At 36.1% G+C, this 24,878-nt stretch overlaps 1 protein-coding gene across 2 annotated transcripts in view; it reads right to left on the bottom strand.

The window, feature by feature from the left end:
• The window catches only part of LOC575011, a 65,036-nt gene that overhangs the window by 31,827 nt on the left and 8,331 nt on the right, over positions 1-24,878 (bottom strand). For both annotated transcript variants that reach the window (XM_030974881.1, XM_030974880.1), the window contains exons 2-4: positions 14,201-14,266; positions 11,744-12,325; positions 7,998-8,255 (exon numbers count right to left, since the gene is read on the bottom strand). In XM_030974881.1, coding sequence (XP_030830741.1) covers positions 7,998-8,255; positions 11,744-12,325; positions 14,201-14,222 — 862 coding nt within the window. In that variant the 5' untranslated portion in view covers positions 14,223-14,266. The remainder of the gene's footprint in view (positions 1-7,997; positions 8,256-11,743; positions 12,326-14,200; positions 14,267-24,878) is intronic.

Here is a 24,878-nt window from a genome sequence, read left to right on the forward strand (position 1 = left end):
AGCTGAGAGTCACTGAAAAACTCTCTCTACATCTAGGCCGGTATTCAATTCAATACTTAGCATAAGTAAGAAATTTACTAAGTAAATGGCTAAGTTAAGTAATTAACTTATCTCGTATTCAAATCTCATTATAGACTTATACTTACGTAAGTCAAAATTTAAGTAAAATACTTACTGATAAGCATTGTGACGTCACACGGTCAATCAAAAGTAATGCGCAATATTGATGCATTGCAATAAATGCGCGCTGATATAATTGTGCGCGGGATATAATACTGCGCAAGAAAACCATATGCCTGCCAATCAAGGCCACCAAATAATTGGCTTAAGTCTGGTATGCAGTTGGCTTAGATTGAAAGTAAAAATACTTACACAAAAGTGTGAATTGAATACCAAAATTGGCTAAGTATTTTATGTAAGCCAAATACTAAGTAAAAAGCTTCAATTTTGTACTTAAGTATTGAATTGAATACGGGCCCAGGTGTATCACACACAAAAGAAATGAAGTAACGGATGGTATCAAATACTGTGACTATTTTCCCTCCAAAGTTAAATCAAATTGCATTTCAGTTGGATATAACCTCTCAATATTGTTTGTCATACCGTCATTCAAAAAACCTTGAGATAACATGTATCAGGGTTTTTTCTTTCTTCTAAACATTGTCATCTCATTTGAAAGTTTCCCATAAGAAACATGTACATGTATAAGACCTTTCTGTAAATGCATACACAGGACCGACCCAACAACCTCTGAAGAAAATGTTATAACGTTGTTGAAGAAAAGAGTTATTGGAAAATAAGTAGAAAATAGGGTTTGAAAATAACCAAGACCCCTTCTTGTCGTAGTCGCACACATGACCAATCTAACTTTCACCTCTGAACAAAAACGATTTATGATCATTGAAAAGTTGATGATCTCTATCTGCCACGGGCAACACAATCATTTAGAAATCTACATGTGGATACTCCTGCTATGAGGTTTGTAGAATACAGGAATAGCCTTTTGATAATCGGGCTTGAGTTGTGACGTCAGAAGCGAGAGTTGCACTTTCACTGTATTGTTTTGGCCGGCAGGGGGCAGCCTATTTCACGTTTTTGAGATGTGTTTCAATATTGTGTTCACTACATAAAAACGGAAAATTAATTAAGTATATTGTTTTGATACAAGATAAAGTATTTAAATCCATATTTTCATGAGTTTAGTCACACAATATCACAGAAGAGACAAACTATTCAAGTCACAATCACATACCGGTATCACTTATGCACTGTTAAATCAGCATAATCAAGTCAGCTTTACAGAGAAGTAGAGTAAGTGTATGTATCACAGCCATCAAGTACAATCTCAAAGGCACAACTTCTAGCATTTATAGGATGTACAGTGTACAAGACTTCAACATGTATGTATGCACTCCTTCACATTGAAGTGTAAAGTGTTAAAATGCACCTTTATGTGCAACCATACATTTATTGCTTTGTCCAGATCATCATATTACATTCAAACATTCAATAAAAGTTCTTATCTACTGAGAGCCAGGAGGGCACTAAGTTCATAGCATTTATATAATATAGAGTTAATGTCCCTTTGGCTCTCAGTAAAGCAATACAAGAATGATTGTTTATCAGAGTTTATTTACATTCCTTTAATAACATCATAAAATCTGTGCAAGTTCAACCTCGACCTATGAACACTTATTTAGTAGCATCATCTCCCTAAAAAAAATTAAGAAAAAACAGGGGGAATACAAATTAGTACGTGTGTCGTTCCTTAATACAAAAGGAGAAACCTCCACTGAAGAAATAGCTCATCAATCGATTTCAGACCAATTACATGAATAATGGAGAAAAAAGATCAGACAACATGAACAAAAACAGCTCCAACATCAAAAGTATTATATGTGCATGTAAATCCATCCATAGACACAGTTCTGAAATGGCTTCAAAGTTTGTTGCATCAGAACAAAGAAAAATCCAAGAAATATCAAATCGGCAGACATCTTTATGGTCTCATAACTCCATCATTCTGATCTTAACAGTAATTTTTTTCAAGCCCTCCAGTAGACTGATGTTTCCAGATTAAATTCCTGGAAGTAATTAGAAAAGCAAATCTCAAAATAGGTAGAATTTAGATCCAATATCAAACCACAGTATATGCACACATGTGATCAAGTATCGAGTATATAGCAACTCAACCCACAAGAATCGAGGTCTGAGATTACAATCAGACACCGCTACACTATCACCATGCAAAGCAACATGGATATAATGTAATTAGATAATGGTTGGTGACGATAAGGTGAAGAAGGCCAATTAAGTGGAGACACCGTCATACAAGAGTCCTTTAAATCTTATTTATCACCATGGTCGATGTCGCCCGACTTCAGCAAGGATGCCCTTTCAAAAAGCAGGTCTTCGTGGTTACATACATAAGTAGGAGCAAAAATGTAAGGCAAAAGTCCTCTACCTTCTACCTCAAAATACAACTGGCCTTATTTTCAGTCTTTTCATCGTCTGAACAGAGGCATATGATGAAAATATAGTTTCCTCTCCTACTCATATTTCATGCAACCATTATTATCACTCAGTGCCCTTTACATGCAGTAATGTTGTACAAAAAAGAAACAGTATACCGTACCGACAATGGAATTATCCTGGTCAGCATCATGTTACAAACAATGCCACCACTTAACTGCTTTCCCTCTCCAAGGAGCTCCAAGGAGCTCCAAGGAGAGCATCTTTATTCCTCACTAGCCTTGTTCATATTTGTCATCTACCCGTCACTCCTACAGTATTTCATGGATGTGTTACTATCAGGGCTTAGATATGTACAGGCATGGTCAAATTATTTGGAATTATGCTTCCTTCCACCTATCCAGAAATAGACACACTTTTTGCTACTATTTCATAGATATACCGTCAGTAGTAGATAGATATATGAACAGCTATGGCCAAACGATATGGTATTTTACTTTCTATTTTACCTGCAATTTCCTTTTCTCTCTATTTTGGCTTAGTATAGTATTGGTACAAGAATGATAAGAATAGTATTTCTAAAATCATATAATTAGGTACCTGGCCCATGCCATCTATAAAACAGGTCATCTGGTTCCTGTTTTCATAAAACTTGTTATCAATAACAAATGCTAGATTTCTATTACAAATTTGCTTTCAGCAGCAATCAAATGCCATAGTTTGAGTAGCTTACAGTTATTGTAACTTGTTACTGTATAACAAGTTAGATGAAACAGGGCCTTGGTCTATTGTTCTACACTGTGTGTGCTTTGGCTTTGGTATTCTAAACTACTACTACATGTACATGTTACCACAGTACTAACCAAGTGAAATAAATACTTCAATATTACCAATGAGGCATATTAGCGATTTGAAACATTATATTTGCAAATATGAACAGTGCTTATGATACCAAATAAATCAATGAGAGACTAAGAGGAAGATACCATCAGCATCTCGATGACTTCATTGCACAGCCTTGGTTCTCGCTACTTTCAAAGGAAAACAACATCATTAGGTATATTGAGGATATTAAAGGCACACTGTCTTACTTGTAGCTACTTGCTCCCTCTATTTCAAAAACTTCCCATCGGTGCCTGTTGGTCCCCCATGATCCTCTTTTTTTTATGTTAAATGAGAGCTGAGTTAATGAGCTAGCCACCTGTCACAGTGACCTGGTGGTCTAATCCCTTCTTGCTGAAGTAGTAACGCCACCCTTTAAAGAGCATCTTCAAATATCATAAAATGAACATTACTAATATCACTCAGCAGTCGGGCCTTGTAAGGAGCTCATATCTTACTAAGATAACAAGAAAAGTATAAAACAAAAGGGGCATAACAATGTGTTAATGGATACATGTATAGTGAATGCCTTATTGCTCTAAGCTGTTTAAACATGTACATGTATGAATGGAGGCGATGACAAATATTTTAATGCTTTATAAAATTATCTCTCATAGAAGTCATTTTTATGAAGTTTTCAACCTTTACCTTACAGTCATCATGATCAGGAATTGCAAGAACTAAGTGCTAATTTATTTATTTTCAATCAATGTCATTAATGTTTTTGGAAAATAAAACTTATACATTAATCACAAAAAGGGATATTGAAGATCAGGGATATAAATCATAAAGCATGCTCTATGGAATAAAAACAGTCCATATCAAGTAATTGAGTACATCACAATACTGTCGTCTAATAATTGCCAACCTACTGTGTGTACCGGTACATTTAAATTATAGGTAGAAGTCACCTAAGATAGATGTAATGCATAGAGCCTACACTAACTATTCACGTTCGTTTAGAGTACGGTACTGATAATAATTATGCTATTCATAGAATATTTTAAGTATTTCCCCAAGAGAGAAGATACTTTAGCAGACAAAACCAGAAAATGATGATATTTTTGTACACAACGGGAGTTATTCACAACTGCATCACAATCCACTTACTACACTGCCAATTTGTGATTCGCATAGACTCAGTGACCTCATATTTCGAACATTCATAACTTTCTTCATATTGGTCCAATCTGTTTCAAACAGCACATTCCTGCCTCTTGTATTTTTCTGCTTCCATACAAACAAATTTATTTCAAGGGTCCAATTGCCCTTTAAAGAGTAATAGACAAGCAATTAGGGGATAGTATTCCATTATTCCAACTAGGGGTAATATAGAGAGTATTGATTTTAAGCTGTACTGGTAGCTTAAGGGTATAATTTAATCAGAAAGTTAAACAAATATCCATGAAAGATAATATTGATCTCGATTGAGTAGGGGATTGAATGCCTCTATAAAAATATGAGCAACCACATAGGAAATCTCACATTTTTTCTCCCAAAACAGTGCTAGAAAACAAATCATGATTTTTTTTTAAAGGGCAAACAGAGAGATTTTCATCGTCTTTTGTAATGATGATGTGAATCTCTCTTTTTGCTCGAGGCAATATTTATGAGAAAATTTCAAGAAACTTATTTCAATTTATTTTATATCAAAGAAATTTCTTCTTCTTTCCCCAAGTATTTCTTACAGCTGACCATCTACATGTACATGTAGTAGCAAAATGTTATAATCATAATTCTATGTTTTATCTTGCCTTTTTTGCTATCCATAAAACTATAAATTGATTTACAGTGTAGTGTCAAAGAACCTAAGGACCTTAAAAATCAACAAAACCTTTTAAGCTGAATTTTCCTGCAACATTGTACTCACAACTAATTCACAAGCAAAACATTTTAATATACTTTATACTAATACTCTATACTTTTCTTTTAATATACCAAATATGAATTAACTGCATGTAGTACTGGAAATCTTATTGGTCCAATTTGTTTCAAACAACACATTGCTGGAAATCAATATCAATACTGATATATAATGGAGGAAATAAGAATATTATAAATGTAGGAAAATATGTGTAAGATGCTCAACTTCTAATCAGTAAAAGCTTGGCCATTCATGAATTTGATACATCTTCTCACTAGGATATAATCAAAAACATTTACATGTATGAAGTGATAGTATGGATACCTCAAATGTAAATTCTAGTTTAAAAAATCATCATATTATAAAGAAAGTGTCAGTTTCTTTTGTACACTTAAAAATCACTTCAATATTTCTGCCATACGGTTCTTCTCCTTTTCCAGATAGACATCCAACCACTTGTAATGAGATTATCAAGTCAACATGCCTAACCCACCTGCACAGGCACTCTTCAAATTTGATCAGCTTCATGCAACTGCAATCTAGGCAAACCTACATTTGAAACTCTAGACTACATGTGTGTCAATTTTTAAAGCACCGACTGAAAAAAAGAGATTTCTATGGTACTCAGGACTCTGGAGTTGACAAAATCTCACAGCAATTGTACAGAGTTGGAAGATAATAAAATAAAATAAAATTGGGAAATAAATAGGGCAAAATAGGGAAGAATAGAGAAAATAAGGGGGAATCAGGAAAATCAGAACTCACTCCCCTTGCAAGTCAAGACACCCTGCAATATTCCCTAACAAACATCTTGCTTCCTTTATAAATTCATGACTCTGATGCATCTCAAGAAGGAAGAATAATTTGATCTGCCATAACAAGAGTGCTCACATATACACACTTGTAAACTTTCCATTCATCAATAACATCACATTGCATAACATAACAAGAGTGCTCACATATACATGTACACACTTGTAAACTTTCCATTCATCAATAACATCACACTGCATAACATAACAAGAGTGCTCATATACACTTGTATACTTTTCTTTCCATTCATCAATAACATTACATCGCATAACAGTATAACCAATTGTCATCACTACCCCTCATCCATCCTCCTACATCTATGTATAGCATACACCTCCTGATTATGTCTAGTACTGTTTTGAGCACTCTTAATATGAAAATGCAATTAGTGTCACAATAGTTTGTATAGAATATGTGAAAGTTACATGTAATTCCTTCTTCTCTCCTTCTCTCCTTCTCTCCTTCTCTCATTCTCTCTCTCTCTCTCTCTCTCTCTCTCTCTCTTTCTCTCTCTTTCCTTTGCTCTGTCTACGTTTAATCCACCTACAATGTACATGTACTGTACTATCATCACTTTATTTAATTTTCTTCCCCTTCTTCCCAGTTTTGTTTATTTTAGCACCCCCCCCCCCTCTCTCTCTCTCTCTCTCTCTCTCTCTCTCTCTCTCTCTCTCTCTCTGTCTTTCTTCATTTCTTTCTCTCTCTCTTCAAAATGTCTTCTTCTTTTTTTGTGAGAGAGGCTGGTGTCTTTTCAAAGGTTGAGAAAACCAAAGATGGGTTAAAATAAAGAGAGACAATTTTTTGTAGAAATGTAGAAAATGTGCCAATTCACATGAAACTTAAATGTCCTCAATATAAATTGTCAATGGCTGAAAATGAAGTTGCATTTGATTACCGGTACATTTTATGCACAAGGCTCACACTTCGCATGAAGCTTGAGTGCAGGTGCTAACAACTTACCAGTATACTGTATCAGCAATAAAGTTATACTGATGTTCACAGTAGAGGGTGCTCACACATTTTCCCATTCTAAGTGATCAAATACTTTTCTAAAAGAAGAATGTATTTGAACACTAGAGGGCATCTGGTCATTCCTTAAAGGTAAAACTTAAAGTGATAGTGTGATTCACAAGGGTAAAAAGAGCTTTCTTTATAGCATTCTCAACTTTCATCATTTGTGTACTTTCCTGTTGATTATCTTTTTCCTCTCTAAGTTGATGAATAAAATAAAAGCCCCACTGCACTACTTATAGCTACTTGCGCCCTTTACATAACAAACAATACATAATCAGTGACCATTGGTCTCCCATGATCCTCTTTTTCTTATGTTAATTGAGAGCTGATGTCAGTGACCATGCAGGAAGGTCTAATCCCTCCTGGCCAAACTAGTGCAGTGGGGCTTTAAAAGAAGCAGGAAGATCTCAGAAGTGACAGACACAAGAGTAAGAAATAACTGATAGCACATATTGACCGCTTCCAACATTTAATATGCTGACTGTAATCTTTTGTTTTTTAATGCATACCTGCCAACATTTGAAAATAAGAATAGGAATTTTGTGCACAGTATGCCTTTGAAAATAAGAAATCGCACTTGCAGCGGCAGTGTAACTGGCAATACGCAGTAAAAATTGAAAAAAATGAATATTCTGGATTTTCAGGTCCTAGAAATCCAGAAAGTCAGAATATTCTAGATTATTTGTAAGGGTTGGCAGGTATGTTAATGTGTTGATAAGGATACCTGGGATCAAATGCATTTTTAGGGCAACAAAAATAAACACATTTTGTGAATAAATTTCAGTCTTTCTGTTTAGTGCTCAAGCATATATAGTTTTAAGTTATGGATGAAAAGCCACTAAGCCAAGAGACAATTGCAATTGCCCTGACTGAATTAAAAACACAGCACACACACAAATAAAAAGAAGCTGTAAGAAGGAAATCAAAGCTCTTCTCTTAGTTTTATCCTTACCTTTTGGTTTGGGCGGTAGTTTGACTGCACGCATAGTATGGTAGTTATCATTCCAGCCATGTTTCCCCACTGTTGGTTGTTCCATCTGTTCTGTGGTAGGCATTGGTCGTGGTGAGGGTGGTTGTTGCTGTGGCAGGGGTTGTGAGGATGGTTCTTCAGGCCATGGCAGCAACGTCTTATCAAAATCTTCTCCCGATTCAAACCAAGCATAGCTGCCAGACTGGCTGGAGAGGCTAGACAACATGGATAAGTTGGAACCTGAGCCAAGGAAAGAAAGAAAAGCAGATCACTGAATCATTTCACCACCGTTGTATTTGGTATTGGTGTTTTATAAACATTGTATAGGGTAACAAGGATCTCAAGGTCTCTGAGACCACATAGCTAATTGCGATAAGCAACTTAGACTGTACCAAAGGGCATTCAACCAAGAGTCTACATTTATTACAAGGAGACTTACACAACTTTTGTACATCATATTATTAATCACAAATAAGAAGAAAATAATTAACCTAAATGAATGCCTTTACATTTGTATTATGAACTGATATATTTATCACTTAGTCCAGGAAAAAAATCATGTACTATGAAAATATCATAATATTTTATTGAAGATAGTAGAATATTTTCTTCTTGCTATCTACAGTGAATTGTCGAGTCAATACTAGTACAAAAATCTTGGTACCACATGTATGTAATTTAATCAATTTAATCAAATTTAATCAAGTTCTCTCTTGATCAGAATAATGCAAGGTAAAAGCTCAATAGATTCTATACATTTCTTTATTGATTGAATGTTGTAAATATAAACCCATGCATTTATTAGCTATAGCAGACTATTTTAGTTTCATTCCGAATAAAGTACCATTGAACCGGAGTTAAATTACCAAGCTCTTGTAAACCAGTGAGTTTACAAGAGCTTCATTAATCAACAGATACTTTACAGACTACCATTGAACTGAAAAAAGTTTTCATTATGAAGCATCCATTAATTTCAAATGACGTATTAATTTTTTCATCGCAAAATGTCGGTCAAGTGAGTGAAGAAACAATCCATCAATTATATGATGCTCATTCAGCTGAAGGGTGTGGTAAATATAATCAATCAAAAACAGCACAAATCACACGTCACATTTTTATAACAAATTTGCTCACACTCACAGCCAATCAAATACAACCATTTTAGTACTTACATGTACAGTGTACCTTATAACAATTATTGTCACTTGTTATTGATAACAAGTTTTATGAAACGGGACCCAGGTATACCGAAGTGCAATTACCACTAGAAGACTTTCAACACTTTGTTTTACTTCAAATAGGGATATAATGTCATATGATTGTCCTCAACTTCAGAGTATCTTTTTTTAATCTGGTTTAAAACCTTTCTAGAGGTGGGGTTTTCACATTATGAGAGAAATGGCTTTGAAAGTCCCCCTCTTCCCCGATGGCTGTTCATAAATTGAATTAATAATGATGAATACCTGTTTAACCTCAAAGACCAGAGTTGAGATTATTTGCTGTATTGTACAGGGGCGAAATAGCGGGTAAAATGCTGATTTTGAAACCTTGCCAAACTACAATGTGGGTTGCAAAATCATGGGGCTATAGAGTTAATTGATGATTCATACATTCAGCCATGAAACTACCGATAAGAACAAACCGACCCCTTACTTACATGTATTAACCAGATATCTGTACAAGTCACAGGAATCGTGCAAAAAAAACCCACAAATTTGCAAAAACTGTATTGTAGCTTTACATGTACAGGTAAATAGGTACGTTTCTCCCCCCCCCCCCCCCCCCACCCTGCTAGAAAATAGGGAACAACTGATTTTTATGTTTTTATGGATCATCATCCAGTATCAACAGTTTTCTACTCTTCTCCTGCAGTGTGCAGAAGTCATTGCTGTTCTGAAATTGAAAATGGAATATTCCTTAAAATTTTTCTGCAGACCAATGATGAAAAAAAGTTCCGCCCTGCCCTACACAGCCTGCATTATTTCTTGATATGACAACAAACAAAATGTGGAGGCAGCTCAGCTTTCATGAAATATGATTCAGTCATGTTTCACAAAGATAAGGGTATAGTACAATCAAGGACATGTCATGTCATATCATCTGCTCAGCACTATGAAGGACACTGACTAATATACTTTTACACGGTGGTAATGCCTTTCTGGCTTTCAAAAGATGATATCGTATTGTTTACAGGCCATTACATTGTACAGCTATATTTACAGGTAGCTCACATTACCTGGAATCTAGACCGATTTCCCAATCACCTTGGAAGAAGAATCATTTTCAAATTTTTAGCTAATGTTCAACTTCAAATATTCCTGAAGAGCAGTTGATTCTACTCCTTAATCTGCCCGCCCAACTTGTAGAGATGTCAACTAGTACGATTAAATTGTATTTACCGTAATTAACGGTGTATAAACCGCACCTTTTTGCCGCCGAAAAAAATTCAAAGTCAGGGGGTGCGGTTTATACACAGTACACCAACAAAAAAACAAAAATTAAAAGTTTTGATATATTACCCTCCACCTGGCGCTATGCCGGCAATGTCTCCCAGCTCAGTAATCGGTGTGTTGACTCACCACTCGGAAACTAGAACAATACTCAAATTTGTCTGTCATCTTGGTTTGAAAGTAATCTTTCTGATAGATCTCAATATGTAGTTTATAATAATAATTCCTCCAATTTTTCTTCTATTACACGGCGTACCACAAGGTTCTATCCTAGGTCCTCTACTGTTTTTTTAATTTACATTAGGGTAATGATCTTACACATTCAGCTGCACCTCGCAGTTAAATGAAAGGCCTTCACGCATGGGTTTTTTAACATGGACCTGGCTTGCTGCCGACAGAATCAGCAAAAAAAAAATTAAAAAATAAGGGTGAAAAAGAGGAGTGCGGTCAATACACGAGGGCGGTTTATACAACATTAATTACGGTAGTACGATAAAATAGGAGTGAAATACGATCTTAAAATACAATTTTTTCATCTGTTTTTTCAACAAAAACAAAAAACAAAAAAAAACAGTGGAATCGCATAGAAACATGCACAAGTAAACCCCGCAACCCCAACAAAAACTTTGCTTTACAATTTTCTCATTCAATTTCAATGAAAGAGCAAACATTTTTCTGAAATTCTACTGGCCCGGGGCCGACGAGCCGGTGGTAGTGTCAAGTTTTCGTGAAAGTCTGATTTTTCTATCCAAAATCTGATTTTTTTTTTTTTAGGATTCTCAGTCTGTTTTTTGTGTCAAGAGGTTGGCATCTCTGATGGTGGGGAGAAGGGAGGAGTCAATGTGATCTCACTACGACTATTACTAATTTACTTTAGCATAAAATATATTCGGCAACCAACCGGTTTGTCTCTTTCCCTCTTTTGGGTTTAAGAGGTTCATGAGAGTCTGCTGTTGTTGTTGTATTTATTGCCCTCAAAATGACCATTATCCTTATGTTTCTTTTTGGTAATTGTGTGTTTTAGTAAAAAGACGGTTTCAAATTTTTTAACTACACATTTTTGTTACCATTTAATTAGTTTTAGCTTCTTGCCCCTCTCAAAGGCCTAACGGAGTACAGCTAATATTGGCCAAAAAAAAACTAAATACCACATTTAATTTACTATATACAAAAAAGGGGGGGGAAACAGGTAAAAGACAATCTGTCACCCTTTAAATCAGACTTGGAAGGACTGCCAACAATTTCCATCTGTTAATGTAGCAAGGAAATCAGACTCACTTGAAGTACTTGCTGCATGTTTCTGCGGTGTCATCCCCTCTGCAAAGCTGAGACTCCCTGATTCAGTGAACCTTCTTCGTCTTTCGTGACCCTCTGACCAGATCCGTTGCCTCTTCACCTGCCCTATGTTCCCCTTGCTCTGCACCCCTTCTTGCGCCGGTGGCTCTGGAATGATTGGGAGTCCATTGACGTAATCAGCGACTCGTTTCGATGAGCGATGGCCCGGTGGTAGCTCCCGTCTCTTCTGGTCCAGGATCCGCCTCTGTTCGTTGATTTCTGGCTGCGGGGATGGAAGGAAGACATCAGTGTCAGACTGGTTGGAGTTGCGTCTCTCATCCATGAAGTCCGACTCACTGGTCAACTCAGATCCACTGCGGAATGTAGACCTGGAGCTGCTGTGACAGGTATTACCGTTCAATGCTTCGTGCCTGTCAAGGTACTCCTGAAGAGTCTCTCCAGGTCTCTGTTCCTCATCCACACTGCTACAGATGCGACCTCTGTATCTGCCATTGCTGGTGGCGTTGCCATGGAAACTATTTGTGTCATTTTCAACATTTGTGCCTGTGGTGCTTCCAGTTCTCCCTAATTGGTGAACAAAAGAAAAATTGAGGGAATTTGTTAAATGCTGTTACGGAAGGCATGCTATACACTACCGCTCAAAGGTTTTGGCACATCGGTTCATGATTTTGTTGTTCACCGCAAAGTCTCGGTTCGCAAACGGTGAGCATACAGTGAGCAAACGGTTAGCAAGAGAGAGCACACGCGCGGATTTCTCTGTTCCGGTCAGAAATCGCGGTTAGCTAAAAGCTAAGATCGCGCATGCATTGAAAGCTGTATTGTGACGTAACAATGACAAATTTTATAACGTTTTCTGTCGGCAATGACATCAAGTAAATAATCATTTTCGTATCATTCTGTCGGCAATGAAATCAAGTAAATAATCATTTTCGTATCATTCTGTCGGCAATGACATCGAGTAAATAATCATTTTCGTATCATGCTGTCGGCAATGACATCAAGTAAATAATCATTTTTGTATCATTCTGTCGGCAATGACATCAAGTTAATAATCATTTTCTTATTATTCTGTCGGCAATGACATCGAGTAAATAATCATTTTTGTATCATTCTGTCGGCAATGAGATCAAGTAAATAATCCTTTTCGTATCATTCTGTCGGCAATGACATCGACTAAATAATCATTTTTGTATCATTCTGTCGGCAATGAGATCAAGTAAATAATCCTTTTCGTATCATTCTGTCGGCAATGACATCAAGTTGACATCAAGTTAATAATCATTTTCGTATCATTCTGTCGGCAATGAAATCAAGTAAATAATCCTTTTCGTATCATTCTGTCGGCAATGACATCAAGTAAATAATCATTTTCGTATCATTCTGTCGGCAATGAAATCAAGTTAACAATCATTTTCGTATCATTCTGTCGGCAATGAAATCAAGTAAATAATCCTTTTCGTATCATTCTGTCGGCAATGACATCAAGTAAATAATCATTTTCGTATCATTCTGTCGGCAATGAAATCAAGTTAACAATCATTTTCGTATCATTCTGTCGGCAATGAAATCAAGTAAATAATCCTTTTCGTATCATTCTGTCGGCAATGACATCAAGTAAATAATCATTTTCGTATCATTCTGTCGTGTGTTTATGCTCGGAATGAAAAGAGCATTCTTTACACTATTGTGATGTAATAATAAACTGATTGTGACGTCAGTGGCAAGCGCGCATCGGTATGATAAAATAAAACAAATAACTTGACTTTCCGCGTACGTGTGTGCAACTTTTGAGAGTTCTTTGGATACGCGCTCGCAGACTTAGCGCGCACATTTCTTTTTGTTATTAACCGCAATTCCTCGGTTAGCAAACGGTGAGCGTACGGTGAGCAAACGGTGAGCAAACGGTGAGGAACCGAAGTTGGGTGTACGGTGAACGGATCCTCGCCGTTCACCGTACACAGTTCGATGCGGTTTACGGAGCGGAACCGATGCCAAAACCTTTGAGCGGTAGTGTACATGGTGTAGTATATTGCAAAAATCTCAAGGGGATCTCATTTTAAAAGGTGCACAACCTCTTTTACTTCAAAGGTTTGCTACTAAATAAATCTAGCCAATCATTTAATTCAAATTCTGTAGAGAAGTACATGTAAGTACATTGAAATATCAACACAGCAAAAGTATACCTTAGAGTAACAGCATAATCTTTACAAGTTTTTGAAACATTGCTGAAAATAAAAAGCACCAACAAGCTCATAACTTAAACGGTTTATATTTTTCACCAAATCTTTTTGGCAGATACGTTTGTACCATTAATTCACATCAACATCCACTGTAATTTTGGTTTCAATCTGAGAGAACTCGTATTTCATCATGACCATTCATAACTCAATGGGGTCGGACAGGACACACTGAAGAACAATCATGAAAGTAGAAGCTTACCATAGGAACGACATGTTTCCATCGCGATTGTTACCCGCTTCTCATGAAGATCACGAGGTCAGCCACCTGGAAGAAAACAAAAATTAAATAAAAATTAAAGTGGAGGCTAATTGTCCTTGTGTGGTTATAACTACCGGTGTCTGTAAACACTAAGTATGGACTAAACATATGTTTTTAATTTCAGTGTGAATATGTAGTTTGGTGACATACAATTCCATACCGGAAAGAGTGGGCTGTCTTCTAAATTGTAACTCTGTATTCGCGCAAAAGAGAGTACACATTATATTATGTGAGAGAGAGTGAAAAGTACATGAACATATGGATAGAAGGGAAAGTTTAGTGAAAGGAAAAACAGATCAATAGTGCAAGAGGAAAGAGGGAAAGATAGAATGGGGAAGAGGGGAGAGAGGGGAGAGAGAGGGGAAGAGAGAGGGGAGAAGAGAGAGAGAGGCCAGGGGAAAAGAGAGAGGCCGGGGGAAAAGAGAGAGGGAGAGAAGAGAGAAAAGAATTTAATTGAATTGAATTGAATTGACGTTGATAAAAATTCAAAGTCACAGCTAATAGCTGAGACATAGTAAATTAAGAGTTTACAATTGATGTTAATAGAACCAGTAATAAAATGCAGTATACAATTAGAATTCCAATGATGAAACTGTTTCTGACCAGTATAACATCATGTAGATAACTTTTGCTTATTAAGAAGAGAGAATCGGAGAGATAGAAAAGAGAGAGAAAAAAATTAAAATAAGAGAAAGAGAGAGAAAGACAGACAGACAGAGAGAAGGGGATACCTATAGAAAGAAGAAAAGAGATCATGATTAAAACTGAGTCAGGGACAAAGAAGAGGAAAACTGGGAGAAATGATCAGGCATGAGAGAGATCATATCACAGGGTACCACTTCTTGAAAGATATAGGTGAAGAGGTGACCTTTGTGGTTATCAAAGTCAATATGAACCTTGAAAAAATAGGCAGTGTTAAGTACATCTAGAGTTCATTGCTGTAAAAGTACTTTTTCAAAAGTGAGGGCATTTCATGAAACAATTAGTCGGTGGTTTTCACAGACTAATATCATATTCACCGACAATTCTATTGTCACCGACTATTTTCCAGGCCTCTGATTGGTCAAATTTAGTCTGTGCTGACTAAGTTGTCGGTGAAAATGATATTAGTCGGTGAAAACCTCTGACTAATTGTTTCATGATATGTACAGTATAAGATACAGAATTATGAAGCATACACAGTAAAACTACACACTAACTCATGTAATTTTGTAGCAGCATTTTAGAAGCCGTCTCCTGTTCGACTAGGCCATGTACATGTAGGCAAGGAGAAATATTGCCCACGATAGGAAGGCAAGGATCAAATACAAGCTATTGAGCCCACATCAAAATGAGCAATCGTACAAGGGATAAGAAACCCTATATAAGAAACATCGTGATGATATGATTTCAAGAGGTTTGAAGGTTGACAAATTCACAAGTTAGATGCAAATGTAAATCACTTTGTTTACCTAAATACATTTCACTTTCTAAAATCTATTCATACACAACGTAGGTCTACAACAAAGATTAACTCAGAGGAAATTTAAGACACCCTTTTCTCTCCCTAGACTGTCTTGTAATTTTTGAAAATCACTCTCATGTAACCTATAATTTTGAACTCATAGTTAAAATATATTAAAAAGCAAAGGTCAATCATTCTACTGTGAACCTTGAGCTTCATTAATCATATTGATGAGGTAATAGAACTCAATATAAGGACTTTTATAAATGGGCCATACAGTACTTCTTCATCTCAAAAAATTGTAATTTCACACAAAAACCAATTTAGCTCAAGGAGCGTAGCACAATCAATACTTGGGTTGAGTGGCATACTATGAAAATGTCACTTATGGACATGTAAATGCAGAGTTTACTTCGCATGTAATGGAGACGCAATGGCTCAGTGGTAGAGGAGTGGTCTCGTAATTGAGAGGTCTCAGGCACGAACCAAGCAGATGCGCTAGTGTCCTTCATTACCAAGTCCCTCAGAGAGGACTTAAAGCTGTCAGTCCCCTGGTCACTTACTTTAAAGGCATCGTTTAACAATGTTAAATCTGAGAGGCACGGCCATACGTGTTATCAGTGTCTGTGATATGGTGTTATATTAAAGCCCTAAAAAAATTGCGCTTCAAAATGATCTACTCATTTTCCCCAATAGACTGTAGTGTTATGTAAACAATTTGGCAAACGCAAAATTTGATTTTCGATTTTCAATCATAAATATCTTGATAATCAGACAGGCGATCGGCTTGTAAAAGTCATGGGGTTCCTGATTAACCTAAAGGTTCATAATTATCATTGCAGAATGAGCTAAATCAAGGATTTTTTTAAAGGATCTAAGACAAAGTTACCGGATCCCTTTAATACATGTACATGTAGTAGGACTATATTTCTCATACATGGTCACTTGAATTAATATCTTGGAAATGAGATGCTGAAATTGGGTAAGATAAAGATCTAATGTGAACCAAGATATTGACATTTGAGACTAGATGGGATAGCATGTCACCAAGAATCAGGACGTTTAGTTGTTAACTGCTTGTTGACTTTTAGGTGCTCTGGGTCTAATCAAGTTGCCGAGTAAGCGATATGCTCATCCTCCCGATTGCCTGTCACTGAGAGGATGATTCTGTTGACACTCCTTGGAATGACGAAGGAAAGAAATCACCGCAGGACTTCTTCAAGTTACATGGCACGTGGGTTGGGTTGCAGATGTTGCTCCGGAGTGAGTCTGCATGCCAAACACAGAATCATGCAAATTAGAATGAAAGCTACTAGACAAACATATTACGCAAACTGGAGACGCAGAATTACGTGCCTAAGTTAGGTAATGAATTCTACCATGTTTATGTATCATCGACTCTATGCTTTGATGTAGGAGAGAGCTTCTTCTTCTAGATATGTGCAAAAGCCTTTCCCAATGGCTGCCACAGACTCTCAACAAACTCTAAACAAACTGAACACACAACTATAAACTTAAAACACACTACCTATGTGCATGAATGATACAAATTTCAATTTTTCTCTGATTTGTTTTCTTCCCCCCCCCCCCCCCCCCACCCTGTGCCCATGCACATGTTTTTACACATCCCCTCTATCTACCACCACAGAAGAGTGATATTTTTATACATGTATAAAAGTTGCTACTTGCAGGGTTGCTAATTGATTACTCTTACACATAAATTTAACTTGGTCCATCAATGATTTTTCATAAAACATGAAATTTGTTGTTGTTTTCCTGCTTTATTTAACTTCGCCTTGATATTAGAACAATATTTACAATGTTTTCTTTTTTTTAAGTCGACCCTGATAAATATCTGGTTTTAGTCAAAGCAGAAAAGCAAGAGAAACAATCTAGTGAAGTTTGACCAATAACCAACTAAAAATTGGAAAGTTTGAAGGTGTCATCAGTAAAACACAAACTGGCAACATTGTCTCATATATTTTATCTTGCTAAATCCTCTCCAATTTGCTATGTAGAGAAAATTTCACAAGCTTTCATTTTTGTAGTTATTGATGACGAAATAGATTTGTTTCAAACAAGTGTATGTAAACATATATTTGCAATAATTATATTTTGGGGGTACATGTATGTTTGATTGAACATTTTCTGTAGGGAAAATATAAATATCTGAATTTTGATAGGACAGAGCAAATGGGAGGGGATCTTGCAAGATACAATACAGAGTTGCCAATTTTTAATTGATTGATCACACCATTAAAATTTCATAACTTTATTATTTTCTAATCAAATTTTACTCAAATTTTCACCTGTTCCTCTCTCATTTTTCTGTTTCTATTAAAACCAACTTAATATCAGGATAAACTTTCCATCAAGAAATAATAACCATTTTGAATAGGCTGTGAATTCCTGGTTTATTTTCCAACAAGTGCAAGCAAAGTGGCCAACTGTCGCTTGAGCACATACTAATGTACATTACTACGATCAAGGAGCAAGCGTTGCTATCAAGGTTGTAGAATGTGTAACATTATCTCGTAGAAGGATCAGGAACTTTGAATCATTTACCTCTCCCGAAGGTGTGGAGATGTCTGACTGCATTTGCAAAAATTGAAGCCGAATGATTTTCTTCTCTACCACAGTAAACTTATCCTACCATATATGTCAAGGCCCCGGAAATGCATTCATACTGCTACAGATCCCAACGGAGTACGATATTCAACCTGAGTCACAAGAATGAAGTCTACATTATTTACGTTTGTCTGATTGAGTATGGAGTAAAATTGCACATGAAATGAAACCAAAGTCCTCCTTTCTTCCCGACTTCCCAGAAAACATTAAGAGGTTAATTATAATGTATGTGAGGCCAGGGCAATAATAACTTTGTTGGTGGCCAACTTCGAGATGTTCTCAAGGATCATAAAACAAAATAAATAAGGATTATTTCATATTTACAAAAGAAGTTGTTACAATAATCTAAATAAAAGTTCAGTTGTTTTATAGTTCTCTCTTGCAAGGATTCACTACAAATGACGGATGTATATAAACTTTACACAAGGTCACATATATCAAAGATTTTCCATGATTATGAATGGTAAAAATGATTCATACATTTTAAGTCGTATTCAGTAACATTCATTGACACAGCTACATGTAGGCATCTTCCTTGCCTTTGGCTGAACTCTTGAATGTGTTGTTGCTTCACCTTGATATCATTAATGCTCCATTTCTCATTTCCTACAAGTCGCTTTGAGTTGTTAGTAACACTAGCCTTCACCTGCAGATTCTCCCTTGTACCTCTTCATCCAAAAACAGGAAGCCAATTATATGCCGCTCTCGCATCTAAACGAGCCATCCGCATCATCAACCAAGTAAACAATAAAACTTGTTCAACTCCATTTCTCCTTGATGCTCCCCGCATCTCCCGCCTCTTCCTGATGGATGACTCTCCCGCGTTGCTAGGCAACAGCTAAACACACTAAATTGGGACTATACAATGCGCCAGCGAGGAGGTTGGATTGAATGGATGAAAGGTGGACTACTTAGCTGCTCTTAGGACTAATGGAGAACATTAGATGGCTCTAATTAAATCCTGCCTGTATTTATTACCTTCTAGTTTAGACTGATGAAGGGATGGACACGTACACGAGTAATCATCTAATTAAGACATTATGCATTACACTATAAAACTGGACAATAGGTTTGCAATGGAGTATTTTTAGGGCATAAGCCTACCTGTAGGTAATTACATGTGCATCCATTAAAGCTCCCTCGTTTGTGTTGTAATCTTTTTCAGAGCAAGATAGTGCAACACCTATTTTGAGGAAGAAAACATAAACTCAAAATCAATAGGCCGATTTAACTTTTCAATGTATAGATTTTAAAGGCCCACTGCACTACTTGTAGCTACTTGCGCCCTCTATATAACAAACCATGCCTAATCGGTGACCATTGGTCCCCCATGATTCTCTTTTTCTTATGTTAACTGAGAGCTGAGTTGATGAGATAACCACCTGTCCAGTGACCTTGCAGGGCAGTATAATCCCTCTTGTAAACTACAGCAGATAAGCTTTAAAGTCTTTTATAGATTCTTTAAAATTAGTGGGAAGCAAGATACTGTAGAGTGAAGTAAAAAAAAAAGTTAATGATTTCCTTTGAAATTACTCCTTTATAATGACCCTTGGTCTTGATATTTACATCATGTACTTGTTTGTATTTCACATAATAATTTTATTTTGTACAGAGCTACCATGTTCCCAGCTAACAGGAAAATCACTGAATGTCAAAAGACTTGAAAGTACACTAGCTATACATTAGTGCTGTAACATCACGGATATCTCCAATTCCGTTTAACCGCCCGTCAAAACCGGACGGTTTTCGGTTAAACGATTTATTTTAAAAAAATAAATAAAAAAATTATTAAAAAAAAAAAAAAAAAAAAATCTTTTTTTTTTTTTTTTTTTTTGGCCGTGTGAAAAAGCAGGAAGGTGATTTAACTGAAGGCGCCGATTTGTGCTTGTGAACTAGTCACAAATAATAGTAACAATGTCGTTTTAGAATAATGTGTAAGATCATTAAAGTAAATTAAAAACAGTAGAGGACCTAGGATAGAACCTTGTGGTACACCATGTGTTAAACTTGGATGAATATATATTGAGATCTATTACAAAGATTACTTTCAAACCAAGATGACAGACAAATTGGAGTGTTGTTCTAGTTTCTAAGTGGTAAGTCATCACACCGATTACTGAGCTGGGAGACATTGCCAGGCATAGTGCTAGGTGGAGGGGCATAAATTGAAACTTTAAAAAATTAAATTAAAAAAAAAAAAATTAAAAAAAAAAAACATTATTTAAAAAAAAAAAAAAAAAAAAAAAAAACGGGAGAACAAAACCGTCCAATTGAAAACGGAATCTGCCATGGGCGGTCGGATACCGGACGGTTAAACGTTTTACTACAGCACTACTATACATACATGTACATACATATCCAGAGAGTATTTGTAGGACAATTTTTATAGTCTGTGCGAGACTGGATCCTGGTGTCAAACTCTGGCCAGACACCAGAGACTGATAGAATATGTTTTCCAAGAAGTCGGTGTAACAACAAGTATCCTCTTCAGACAGCTGACTAATAGATAAGAATCAGAAGGTTACTTTTATTAGAACTTAGACAAAATTTCAAAAGCAGTCCACCACTATCTTCCTACAAATTACAGGGAGAAAGGACTAACCCACAAGATATACAAAATGTAGAACGATCAGAAGATTCCTTGAATTCAATAGAAGTCTATATACATGTACACAGATGTCCAACAATTTATAACAATTTGTGCATACACACATGTAACAAGTTAGGAAAGTGTGCCAAGGTACCTGGAAAATTCTAGACAAGGGCACTTTGTTCCAGTAGCTCTTACCCTGAACTTGTCTTGTAAACTGGAATGCAAAACAACTACCCCGTTTTCACAAATGGGTACAGAGGACAGCTTCCTGCTTTGGAGTGCTCCATAAACTGTACATGTAAGTCAAGAACATGGAACTATATATGTTCATCTAGAAATGCAGGTCTTCCTGAAACACTGGATCCTAGAAGTAAGCCATAACTAAGCCATAAGCCTGCTTGGAGACCCCGAACCTCTTGCATCCACAGTTGTTTTTAAACTCCAAAAATAAAACAAAAATCAAAAAAAAGAAAATTCAGACTTCCACAAGAATTTCATAGGAACAGTTCAGACCCTATCCAAACTGCAACCGTGGAAACAGGGCAGGTAGACTCAGGGTTCACAGGAAGCCTGTATGTCAGCACCCGGAAGAGACCTCACAAAGCATCTACGATTGTTGGCATCACTCCATTTACTTCAGGCCTGTCCTCATTAGCCCAAGATCTCAAACTGGCCTGCTAATTCTGATCAAGGGATAATAGTCCGCACACAAACTAGCTTAATATCATTCACATTGAAGAAGCAAATAGCAGAGTAGCAGACAATTTCACTGTTGCTCAAGCTATAATCCCAATCAAAATGTAGGGCTTCTTCATGGTAGAACGTTCTCTTTGGCCAAATAATGCGCAGATTTGTTGGTGAAGATGCACTCAGACTTTCAAACTGTTTTACAAGAGCTTTCTGCAAGAGCGTGCACATTTTTGAGTGGGGCATATGCATAATGGAAACAGGGAATTTCACACTCTTTACTTTTTTCTTGAAAAGTGCTGATCAGTTTAATACAGGTATCTTGAGCTCAAGCTTGTTCAGGCTAATGGAGATTCACCTTATGAGTAGTTCTTACTCTACATTCTTCATATCATAGATTGTAGCCCCGTTAAGCTTTCCGTTGAGTTTTCCTACACGAAGAAGCCTCAGAGTTCAGGAACCTCAGGTTTTGCATAAACTCTAAAAATACAAAAGCAACTGGAAACGTTACAATGTAGATCTTGGGGAACTTTGGAATGACTCAACAGATGTTTCTATGCTCCCGACTGAAGTGGCTGGCTCAAAAGAAATTAGATAGTGAGCCAGCAAGTGTGTATCGCATGTCAGTTATATCACAGAAAGGTTTCATGTAATATACTGAACACTCCTTGATATGCAATTTAAATTCACATTAAGGAAAGAATTTTACAATGAGTTTAAAATTGAAATTCAAAATGCACTTTTGAGTAGTTTGTCCAAACTCTCAATCAACAGCCTGAATCTTCATGAAGCTTGGAAACAAGAGCCCTACACCTGTACTGAGACGGTGTCTATGCTGTTACTTGTAAATTATCATCATGAATCAAATGACTTGGAAGTTCACTCGAGTCTATACTTGAAACCTATGTATAAAAAATGTAGTTAATACACAAGCGATAAGTGAGATTTGAAAATCAATTCTGATCACCCTTTCAATGCTTATCAAGCATGTTTGCAGTGCACTGTTCTTTAATTGATAGGCAATTGATTAATTGCAGTGTGCTTTTTATCAATGAACCCTAATAGAAATGAGATACAAAAATAATGTTATGGGGCCCTGTTAGTAAACACATGTACATGAACAAAACTGAATCAAATCCTATTTCTTCTGTTTATGTGTGAATGGTCCTGGTGACAGCAAGATTGTCCATCCATGTCTGTAGCCCTTTGCTGTAAGGTTTCCCTCTGGACAACAATTATGATGAGCAGACAAACAAAAACAAGATTAGGGCTTTAAGGTTGAATCCTTCTAACCACTGCTTTTCACAGGTATTAAGAATGTTAAGATTGTAGAATGACACTGTAGAACTCCATTGTCCAATCATGAGCATGTTTGTATACCTTTCATGTACATCAGCTTAGTCAAAATGAAGGACAAAACTAGCTTTGGCCTAAAAGACATTGTCAGACCATAAATCACAGTCTACCAGTATTTGAAATATTGATTGATAAGGTAATTAGTCAATTAAAGGCTGGAATATCATATCATCAGAAAAAAAAGGGTTAAACATGCTTGGAATAATGCAAATTGCAGTTCAGACTCCTACATTGTACATGTATACCATGGTTCCACAAGTAAGGTCCATATTGCTTATAAAGTAACTGTTAAAGGTAAAGACCAGTTATGGTCATGCGATTGCATTGTGAAAGAAACGTTGTGGAATCAATCAGAAAAGGTTGATCATCTAGCATCTAGCATCTGCAAGGTTCTGGAATCATCAAAATGATAAGAAATTTGACCCATTCTTCGTAAAGTTACAAGCACTATACACAGAAAGATGTATATGGGACTACCCTATATCTCTCACAGACCATGAGAGAAACAAATTTACCAAATATATGAATTAGTAGGCAGTTTCCCGGCAAATTATGTATCATCATGTATTAGTCAAAACATATTATTTCACATGATTGGTAATGAGAGCTTCCATTTCATTTTTTGAAATTGGGGCGTTTCCAATACTGGTCTTTACCTTTAAATCTGACTGATCACAGGGAGTAGCTTAATCCAATAACCAAATAACAATCACAAACCTTTGCTAATGGCCTTGGTAGAATTGTTCTTACTGTTCATGCATATAATCTTGAGTAGACTAGTAAATAAAAAGGTTCCAAAAGTATCCAACAGAATTTTTATCAATAGACTAGTAAGCCTCCATGAAAGTTTAGACAGGAGTGAATTATTTAAGTCAATTTAATGGAAATATGAACTCAATGATTAAACTCATTACAATTACAAAATACTTTACATGTAGTCATATAATTTGTAAGGATCATGACTGTGAATTATAACACAATCGTAGGCTGTACACTATAATGGGCATTGGAAATTTAATTGCTAGATGAAGAAATGATCTGCAGGTTTCATGTGCCGATGTCTAAATGATGATTTGGCTTAACTTGAACCTTTTATTAGTTTTAAAGGTAATACAAAGTTTTGGTAAATTTTGAAAATTGGGTGGATAGTGATTCTGAACAATTTTGATATATTTGGATGCCCATGTGGATGTATCATAAGCACAAGAAAATTTAGCCCCTAAAACACTTCTGCTTTCGAGAAAAATTTAATATAAAATTTTACCGGTGCTCCCGGTAAATTTTGATAAATTTCAATAAGCGCCTACGGCCGTACAATGGTACACCTGTAGCTGTGACCATGAAAATCTGAGAATATGTAGTTGTGATATATAATTTTGTATATAGCTAATTCGTCGATTTTTGTCAAGAAACATTGTTTTATAGCTTAATTAACATCTTGACCTTTAGAGGGAGCTATACAACATAAAGAGTTTATTATTTACAATTTCATAACTTTAGACTCGATTTCAACCGCGACAACGATCACTGAATATTGTAGGATCACATATGCTTCCAATATGTTCATTTGAACCAAATTCATAACCCCATACCAAATTTTGTATTACCTTTAAGGCATCTTAAATAACTCCATGTCATTGTTGAAAAATCTGTCTAATAAGTTCCACCATTGGAGTCCATGCTGCAGCTAGCAGACAACTCTCTGGGCATGGAATTCTTGTTTAGGCAGAAATCATTCATCCAAAAATTGCTGACATCGCCCAACTGAGTAAATACTAAATACTCATAAAAAAATATAATATTCATAAAGATTACCATAGTGATATTAATACATTGCTTGAAAAGTCAAATCTGAGCTTCAATTTTGTTTTAATTTCATCACTATGCTGTGTATACTGTATACCTCCCTT

This window comes from Strongylocentrotus purpuratus, unplaced genomic scaffold, assembly GCF_000002235.5.
Source record: "Strongylocentrotus purpuratus isolate Spur 01 unplaced genomic scaffold, Spur_5.0 spur5_scaffold_7, whole genome shotgun sequence".
NCBI lineage: Eukaryota > Metazoa > Echinodermata > Echinoidea > Camarodonta > Strongylocentrotidae > Strongylocentrotus > Strongylocentrotus purpuratus.